At 45.1% G+C, this 10,291-nt stretch overlaps 1 protein-coding gene across 1 annotated transcript in view; it reads left to right on the forward strand.

Moving 5' to 3' along the window:
• TKT (transketolase) overlaps positions 1 to 10,291 on the forward strand; it is a 61,876-nt gene continuing 51,585 nt past the window's right edge. The window contains 1 exon segment of the mRNA XM_042451019.1: positions 1 to 215. Within this exon segment, the coding sequence (XP_042306953.1) occupies positions 109 to 215 (107 nt within the window). The 5' untranslated portion in view covers positions 1 to 108.

Below are 10,291 nucleotides of genomic sequence, written 5' to 3' on the forward strand. Positions count from 1 at the left end.
GCTGCTGCTGTTCCTCTTTCTCTGCCGGCGGGCCAGTCGCCTCCTCCTCCTCCTGCTGCTGCTGCTCCTTCTGCTGCTCCTGCTCCGCTGCCTCCTCCTTCGCCGGCCATGGAGGACTACCACAAGCCCGACCAGCAGACCCTCCAGGCCCTCAAGGACGCCGCCAACCGGCTCCGCATCAACTCCATCAGGGCCACCACCGCCGCCGGCTCCGGGTCAGTCAGCCAGGGAGGGCTCCCGGGAGAGGGGGCCTGCCCGCCTGCCTTCTTTCCTCCTTTCCTTCTTCCTTCCTCCTTTCCCTCCCTCCTTTCCTTCTTTTCTTTCCCTTCTTCTTCTTTCCTTCCTGCCTGCCTCCTTTCTTACTTCCTTCCTTCTTCTTTTCTCCTTCTTTCCTTCCTTCTCCCGCTCTCCTCTCTCCCTTCCTTCTTTTCTCCTTCTTTCCTCCCTCCCTCCCTGAGGAGACGTGCCAGGGCTCAGGCCTTGGGGAGGGGCTCCCCTGGCCTCCTCTTCCTTTTCAAGGGCCGGCTCTCCATTTCCAGGAGAGAGCCCCAAATGTCCTCCATTTAGAGCAGGACTCAGAGCCATTGCTATTTCTAGGAAGGCTTTCAGCATTTCCTTGGCCGCGTCGTCCATTTTCCGGACATGTCCTCCCTTTTGCAGGGCCTTCTCCTCCGTCCTGCTGCCCCTTCCTTCCCTGTCTCTTGGGCCCAGAGGAGGGAGAGGGCCAGGGGCTCTCGGAGGGCCCTGCTTTCAGTGTTGTTCTTCCAAAGGCCTCCTCCTTGGCCGGGGCACCTGTCCTCCATTTCAGCCTTCTGCCCGGGAGGGATTCCAGAAGGCCTTCCCTTTGGAGCAGGACTCTCAGAAGCAGGGCTTTACATTGATATCAAGGATCTTGAGCTTTTCTGTGGTCATGTCTCCTTTTTCCTGGAAGGTCCTACATTTTGCGGTGGCTTGGTCCTCCATCTAGGGTTAGGACACCTGGGCACCCTGCCCCTGCTGCCTGGGAACCAGGATTTGGGATTGAAGGGAAGCACTTTGCACATGCTCAGGAGCTGTCACTCCCCCTTATTCGCCCCCTCCCCCTCCCGCCACCTTCTGGAGAGAAGACAGCTCAGTCCAAACCAGGGCTCTGCCCCCTGTCTCTAAAACCAAGGGTGCATCTACACGATCGAAACAGTGCAGTTTAAACCCACTTTAAACTGTAGGCTCTGTCCCACAGAACCCTGGAGCTTGTAATTTGGTGAGGCACCATTCCTCTTGGGCAGAGAAGGCAAAGGGCCTTGTCAAAGTACAGATCCCAGGATCCCACAGTGGTGCCAAACTCACTGCATTGGTTCCACACTGGAGAAATAACCTGGTTTGGCACCACTTTAACTGCCTACTCTGGGCTCCAGCTCCAACTCCCAGAATTCCATAGCCTTGAGCCAGGGGTTATTTCTCCAGTGTGGATGCAACCAAAGTTTTAGGGGCAGGTGGCAGAGCCTAGCCCTGGTTCAGATCTAGGTTCTGGTGTCTGGGTAGGAGTAGTAGGTAGGCTGCCAGACTCATCCTTCTTCTACCCTCTTTGCTCCACGTACTCCACGTTCCCATCCATACTCTGGGGAGGGGGGAGGGAGTGGCTGCTACTTTGGTCCCTGACATAGATAGAGATCTCCCTCCACCCTAGATAGATGGCCTCACTTATTTGGTCCCTTGATTCTAAAGCACAGCGGTCCTTACCATTTTTCTGAGTGGGTGGTGTCCCCCAGACAAATCCTTAACATGCTTACCTCCAGATCAAAGCTATATCCGGCCTCCCTGCAAGTGGGAATCCTTAAGATGCTTTCTCCTTCTCCCCCACTTTGTGAACCCCTTCCACAAGGTCCCATGAGAAGATGGCCGTGTCTTCCTTTTCTACACATGATCTGGAAAAGCAGGTGCCAATGTGCCTATGCCACCCCTTTCCAGTCCTTGCGATCTCCTGTGCCTGGAGTGGAACATGGACTTTTGGTGCTGCCTGTGTGCACAGTCCAGGGGATTGTTAAATATTTCTGGAGAGAATCTGTCTGTCTGACCCACTGAGCCCTTCATGTCTCTGCAGCCTTATCTAGTGACATTGTCCTGTGAAGCAACTGCCGGTTTTGCAGAGTTGACCATTTCCCCCCAGGATGGACTAGTAGTAAACTTTAGAGTGCTGTTTGCCGTGATGCGTTTTCTTTTCTTAAATGCACATGAGAGATAGTGTTTGAAAGTGTTGTTTCCACCAGATCTTGTATTTTGAAAGGGAGGAGAGATTTAAGGCGGCTTTTAATCCCCAGTCATCGCCATACCCACAATTTTTGCATTTCTGTTGCTATTCACACACACACACACACACAGACACAGCCTGTTTATACAGGTCTGCTGCTGGGTGCTCTGCTCTGTGCATCTGAGGTCTACAAAAGCTCATGCTACCAGCCTTTTTCTTTCAATTAGTCTCAAAGGTGCTACAAAATCTTTTTGCATAAGGATATTCTAGACTAACATGGCTATGTGTTTGAATTTAATCCCCAAATCTAAGATTGGGTTTTGAAATGTAGTTTTGAAACTCCTTCTGGAGGCTGATTAAGTTTCATAACGCCTGCAATGAGCAAGCCTTTGGTAACTTTCTGTCAACTGTTTCAGCTGTTGCTACTTCCGTTTATTTCTTTGGATATAAAACATAACCTGTACAAATAAGGTACACAGACTGGATGTGGGACTCAAGGTTTCAATTTTTCTGTGATATAGAGCCAATTGCTGTAGTCTTTATATAGGCTTGAGCACAAGGCCCATTGAATTGTATATCACTGGGGGATTTTTTTTTTTTGGTCTGTTTATGTGTTTTTTGTTTTGTTTTCGTATTCTGTTAGGAAGGGGCACATTGTATAACCGATTGTGCTCATCCCGTTGTGTGGCCCAAGAACAAAGCAGAATAGACTGCTCTTAAAAAATAGGCATTTTCATTTGTGCTTGACTGTGGAAGTGTTGATGCAAGTAGTTTGCACGTATATGTGTGAAAGCCTTTGTCTGGCTGAGGGTGAGTTGCTCTTGACCATCATGCTGCCCGTTTTAATCATTTCTACTACTCTGGGCAGCTATAATTAGTGAGATCCACATAGCATGATTCCATTGTACTGACAGTTTATTTTAACCCTCATGGTTAGATGTTGTGTAGCTTCTTTATAAATATTATGATATGAACCCAGGAATGCCAAATTGATAACACAGCAAGCAAGCAAGAAGAAAATAACGCTTTAGGCCAAATGGTTCTTTTTCATTTTGTGCTCATCAGTCGTAACTAATTGTCTGCAGAATTTCAAGTTAGCCAAAGTGGGATTATTTGCCAAATGCCCTATGGTCTCAGATGGACAGTTTATTCAGGCTTCTGGGCAGTTTATTTTGGGCTCTGTTGTCTGCAGATTCCAGAGTTAGCCTAGCTTTGGTTGGACTCTATTGATGAGTGGGTGCAGAGTTCCTGTATCTCTTCATGCAAAAAGTAAGCCTGTTTTTCCACTCTGAATAGATTTATTTCATTGTCCATTGACAGGCATTGACTTTTGCCATCCATCTTTTACAAAGATGGGTTTGGCTGAGACACTTCCTTTTACTATGCATGATGGAAAATTTGGTTGTATGGGGCATGTTTGATAAAATTAAAGTTTATATCTTCTTATAAAGTTGATATGTTCACATTCTTCAATCCACACTGTCTGCAGAAGTCTCAGTAAGCTCACTAATTCCTGTGACAATTTCAGCATTATAGTGAAAGATATTCTGCTCTGAAATTTATGATGGTGTGTTCCAGATATACACCACTAAGGCCAACTGCAAGGTTCGATACAATGTATTTTATTTATTTAAGGGGCTTATATCCCACCTTTCTCCCAAAATGGGTTTCATTTGGAAACCCTTGGTGCTTTATGTATGTTCCCATAATGCCTTGTGAATCTGAGGTTGTCATGAACAACCAACGTGCTGGTGCATGCTACTCAGTCGCTACCATTTACGGTGAGAACACTTAAGCTTCCTGATGACACATTAAATCAAACATGGAACAAAGCTCCTCCATTTGTTTAGCCACTCCTGTTGTAAGTGGGAACCGTTGAGCAGCGTGCACCATCATGCAGTTAATGTATGACAAGCTGGGGTCCCTGCATTTCATTGGTGTGTCTTTTCATGGGGATGTGCCCATAATAAATAGATTGTTTGAACCAAGATTATGAACAAGGATCTGCAAAGAAGGTGCAGCAGAGGGAGAAGAATGGATTTGTGAACCTTTCCTCCACCTATGTTGGATATGCACAAAAGCCCAGTTCAATAGCTATTCACTTCAAATGTTTAGATATTGAAACTGCTTAGCATATCAGATATCAAAGAAGTTTAGCTATGGTTTTGTGATGGGCCAATAAACCAGCATAAAAGCCCATGGATTGAAGTGGGCTGTAAATTGTGCTAACTGCAAGGCAATGAGAGATCGAAATGAGTAAATTGGTTAAGGCAATGGCTTTGGCATACCATGGATACACAAACTGAGAGGAAAAATCCACATGTATGGCCCTTACTGGAGCAGACCCTCAGTGCTCTGTTCTGCCCACATATCAGTTCTGGCCACCATCTCATAAACTCTCACTAGAGGTTTCCTCTGTAGCAGTCTTCACAACAGTTCACAGTATAATAGTCTTTAGAGCAAAAGTCTTTACAGCAAATTGTATTTGTAAACAGCAACATGACCTTAAATAGGACTCTTGCTTAGGACTAAATTTACTCCTAATAAGGCCATCAAAATGGCCCCAAAAAGTGTTCTGCTCCAAGCTAATTATTTATATTTGTTCAAACATAGTGGCAAAATCTTGATTCTCTCAGATGGGGTGCAGAAAGAGCTGATAAAAAGCTGGTCATAATTATCAACTGAGTATCAGTCAGCAAATATGTATCCAGGACTACACCCAAATGTTAAACTCTTTGTGTCAAAGCCTGGTTCTTTTTAGAACCTGAAATCCAGCCTCTGGCTGTAATCTCTGTTTGATCTTGATTTCATTTTTCTGAGGACATTGTAACACCTTCTTCTTCATAGAACCAAAGTGAGGAGATGTTATTTAAGTGAGTACAGGGAGCTTAAATTGACAGGACTTTCTTTTCTCTGTGCCTTCAGTTCCAGAAAAATATTGTCACCTGGTCTTGGCTACAGCTGTAAAATATGCTTGTGTCATAAATTGCTTCCAACTCTTTGAATAGAGCTGTTTTTTTAACTGAAGTTATTTTGGAGGAATGAGGTAAGATGAGGAAAATGAAGAAATTGTTGAAATAAAAGCACCTAACCATAAAGCAGAACTGTTTGAAGGAAGTTGCCTTTCGTACTGCCAGTATGTTGCTGCAATAGCTACATTTACTCTTTTACAACATCGAGGTGGTTCCTCTTTTATTTTCTAAGGTAAATTCTCACTGAAGCCAACTGAAATTCCATTTAAACAAGTCCATGAGGATAGCATAGCTGATCTTTCAAAGTAAGACAGTATGTAAATAAGAGATATGAATCAGAGTGAAAAATGTGGGTGTACTGTGTTGAAATCCCACATATCAGTGACATGGTATTTCAAAACAAGGATCCTCATTTTAAAAAGACTGTAATAATGGCAGGAAGCAGAAATGCTATAATGCAGTACCACATGGTATCATAGTCATTTTTCTCCTTGTGAAAGACGTAAAGTGATACAATGTAGGTCACAAAGTTGTGGCCAGGAGTGATGCTATCACCTACCCGTACACATACACACACACATTCTTATGCACACAGCCTTGCCCCACCCAGCCACCCACCATTACTCCCTTTCAGACTGACACATCCTTCCTCGGTGCAAATAGACACATCCCTCTCAGCTTGCAGAGAAGGAGGTGCTTTAAATCCCCCCTCCCTTTGAGTTATGATTAGATTGTGCATCCTTCTGCCCAGCTAACTGGTACTTTTTCCTATGCCCAAACAGCTGAGTGGGAGAAGAAATAACTGCTTGATTTGGTTGAAAGTGGACAGGGATTACTCTTTTGTTACCACCTTGTATGGTGAGCTGGCTGGTATGTAATGTAGTCAGGAAGGAAAATGCACAGGGAAGGTAATTCCCAAACACTACCTCCCCCATCACAATCCTGTTCTTTCTTGAGCAGCTTGCAGATGAAAATTTGAGGGCTTGGGCACCTGCCGTACATCATGACCCAGGACTGTAAGAGCTAGATGTGTCATGTGGATTGTGGTTTGTCCATCTGTGGCCGGATCCTTTTTCCAGCAATCCCTGGGCTTAACACAGTGGCTTTCTCCTTGGAGTGGAAAATGGGCTACCAGAGATTAAAAAAAATAGTGCCTTCTAGTAATTCATATCCTAGGGTTTTACCAATCTGATCCATGTGTCCAACCACTTCCTTTATTTCCACTTGCAAAAAGGACAACTGTTCCATGTTCTTCCATGACAATCATATCCACATGGTATCATTCAGTGAAGTTTCATGGTGTGGTTCAGGGTTCTCTCATACCTGGCCTAGAGGAGGATGGGAAGAAACCCTTTGTGATCTGTTCTGACCTTTTTTCTATCTGCTTTTAGGTGAAGTCCCTTTCATCCAGCTTAACTTTGAGCAGCAAAATTTGTGGCATCTGTCATGTGGTTGTGCCCTGAGCACTGTTGGGTATTTTTACTGGATAAATTTCAGTTAATGTGACCCCTGAAGACATGGATACTTGCTCTGACAGTGCAGTTTGTTTGTCTGAACCTTTCCTGGCTTATAACAAGGTGTAGGAGGGGGGTGCCTAGCTTGGTCTGAGTTTCCTTGCAAGTGCTTAGTCTGGTCTTGTGAAATGCCTTTGTGAGATTGCTTCTGATGAAATCTTCTCTGGACCAAAGCAGCTCTAATGATTGCTGCAGGTCACAAATAAGCCCTTTGGAGTGGAAGAACATGCTTGACAGGGTGGTTGCTGTGGAATCATCATCATCATTGGCATTTTTTGCAAAGAGCCCATTATATCATTACTTCCTCTTTATCACCACTACTTGGAACATGTCATAAAATCCAATGATTCCTAGGAGAAAGGAAAAATTCACTTGTTTCCTACATTCTCAGATAGCAACTGAATTATGGATGGGCTGAATTATGGATTCCAGTCAATAATGCCTGATAAACTGTGAATCTGAGATAATAGTAATTGTTATTATTGTAGAGATTGCCATGCTAACCATAAAACAAAATCCAAAGTACACATTGTAGTGATAGATTAATTAAGGTCAATCAGAAGGGGAAAATTTCATCACTTTCAAAGCCTAATGGCTCCTTCATTAGGCAAATGTGGTTAATAATCATGCAAGGGAAGCAAAGTGACATTATTGGAGTCACAAATGTGCATCTTGCTTGTCTATTAAGTTATAGAGAGGTGAGTTGTGCAGACAGAATGTTCAGGCCTCCCCTCCCAAAAAAGCCTGGGAGGTAACTGGGAACAGAAGTAGTAAGAGAAAGTAAGACATTTTCCTTTCTCCATTTGCAGCTACAAAGTCTCTCCTTTTGAGATTTGGGCCTGCCTCTATTCTGTGTGAAGCTACTGGTTCCACTTTAATATGACTTCAGATCTTACTTCTTTACAGAAATATCTTTTGACAATTAATAGAAATGCATATCACTTGGTTGGTCTTGGGTGCTAAGACAAAAACTATAGCCCCCAGCCATTTTGTCATAGCATGGCTGACTAAGCCCCCCCCCCCCCCCATTTCTTACATGAGTGGCAGGCAAGGGCATACCAGCTTCACCATGATGTAGAGAAGGTATTTCAGATGGCACAGTTGAATAGCTGTTTGTCTCCAAGAATGTGCTTACAAGAGCAGGGAAGGTTGGCTATAGAACTGGCCAGAGCTAGTTGGCTAGTGCGTCTATGGCTATAGAAATTTCCAATTTCCAACTGGTTTCCTTCCAAGCTTGGAGCTGGGTGGAGTGTGGGAATCACTGTATATAGGATTAGAATGCAATAACTGTCTTAGCAAAAACATACTGAGCAAAAACGTCTGGTGATGAGTAAACTAGTGCTTCCAGGACAGAGTATGCTCATGGCTTTCACCAGGGGATGACTCTTTTCTAATAAGAGTTAAACTACAGTACATACATTGATTCTGTCAATGTAATTGATAAGTCAACCCTGATTTTTGGCTCAATTTTTTACTAAAATGTCTAGACTTATACATGAGTATATACAGTATATCAAATTTGAGAGATACTGTAGATAGGGTTGCCATGAGTAAGGACCTCCAAACTGGGACAAATGTAGGGCAACATTTTAGAATGTAGGACATTTTTTATAAGAAAAAAATGCAGGAGACCCCCCGCGCTCCTTCCTGGCCTGTGAGGGGGCCGAGGCCTCCTTAGAGGTCGGGAAGGAGCCCGCTGGGCCACCCGCGATCGCGGACAGCCTCATCCCTCCTTCCCGGCCTCTGAGGGGGACAAGGCCTCCTCAGAGGCTGGGAAGGAGCCTGCGGGGCTGCCCGCAAATGGCCTCCTCCTCCTTCCCGGCCTCTGAGAAGGCCGAGAAGGAGCCTACGGGGGGCACACGCGGGCGGCCTCCTCCTCCTTCCCAGCCTCTGAGGGGGCCGAGGCCTCCTCAGAGGCTGGGAAGGAGGGAGGGGGAGGCGGGATGGGTGGCGCAGCTGCGCACAGGAAGCACCGCCTCTACCTCGCCTCCTCCGCCCCTGGCCTCGCTGCCCTCCTTCCTCCGCCATGCACGGTGGAGGAGGAGGAGGGCAGCGAGGCCCTGCGGGCCGCGGCCAACCCAGCTGCAACTGGAGTTGTCCCGGTTTTTGGTGGCACCCAGGACGGGAAGGGCCTGGTGCTGCCAAAACCGGGAAAATCCCAGTTGCAGCCGGGTTATGGCAACCCTAACTGTAGGTAGCCAGAAGTACACTGATGGCATCTAGTTATCCTCACATCTCACATACACAAACATATATGGAACTGTCTTTGGAAATCTTTCATAGTTCCAAATACTCCTGCTAGTCTACTAACTGGAATAAGCAACAAGTCTTTGCCTCTTTTAAAATAATTCAGCAGGCTTCTGTGTGGTTTCTGAGCCTAATTCAATTAGGTCCTTAACTGTAAAACTTATATGGATAAATCCATTATATGACTAAAAACTCATGTCATTTTTGATGTTTCCCCCCAGTTGCCCTGTCTTTTCTAGGTACTGTGCTAGGGGTAGCAAGTGCTCAAGTTAAGCCTTTGGAATGCTCTCCACAGAGAGGCTTGCCTGGCACCATCACTGATCATTTTTGTATGCCATGTTTTTAAAAAACTCATTACATTTCCCAGCCTTTTAAAATATAATCTTAGGGTGTGTGTGTGTGGGGGGAGTGTTATGTTTTGCTCTTTTGATATGCCTTGAAGGATGGGATACATGTACTAAACAAACCTGCCCTGTCACTCTCCATACTATGATATTCCATATGGTTATTTTGCCCGTTATTTTATACGGGCAGGTAAATATCATATGACAAGGAAAATAAAGTTGACACATTCTAGTATGAGGTTTGCGTTGGTATGAGTCTCCTCATTCTGTCGCATCTCATGATTTATCCAGCTCTTGTAGTGAGTTTTTGTTATTAGGGAAGGAAAACAGTGGCCCATGCCCTCGTGGTCTCACGACTAGACTACTGTAACCTCCTCCTGGCAGGGCTTCCTCTCTCTCACCTCCACCCATTGATTTCTGTTCAGCATTCAGCTGCACGCATTATTTCACTTGCTCGCCGCTATGATCATGTCTCCCCTCTGTTGTCTTCCCTTCACTGGCTCCCTCTTCCTTTCTGCATCAGGTATAAACTTTTGCTACTCACATTTAAAGCTCTGCATGGGCTGGCCCCTCTTTATTTAACTGATCTTTTCTCTCCCTACATCCCTACTCGCACTCTCCGCTCTGGTAGCCAAAGTCTCCTCTCTCAACCCAGGATCTCCTCTGCCCCATCCCGGATCCGTCCCTTCTCTCTTGCTGCCCCTCATTCCTGGAACCTTCTTCCTCTGCATGCACGGCTCATCACTTTCCTAACCAGCTTTAAGGCTGAGCTGAAAACCATATTGTTTAGGGAAGCGTTCTCAGGGAATTTGTGATTGTTATCTGGCTGTCTGATAATGTTTGATGTGATTTGCTTTTATATCTGATATTTTTTAATTTGTCTTTTCTTTCCTACATTGTAATTTTATCTATTCCTCTATCTAATTGTTATTACTTTTAGAGTGTACGCCTCGGGCAGGCTTTTATATATTCTTTAATTTTACTGAC

This window comes from Sceloporus undulatus, chromosome 2, assembly GCF_019175285.1.
Source record: "Sceloporus undulatus isolate JIND9_A2432 ecotype Alabama chromosome 2, SceUnd_v1.1, whole genome shotgun sequence".
In the NCBI taxonomy this organism is placed as follows: domain Eukaryota; kingdom Metazoa; phylum Chordata; class Lepidosauria; order Squamata; family Phrynosomatidae; genus Sceloporus; species Sceloporus undulatus.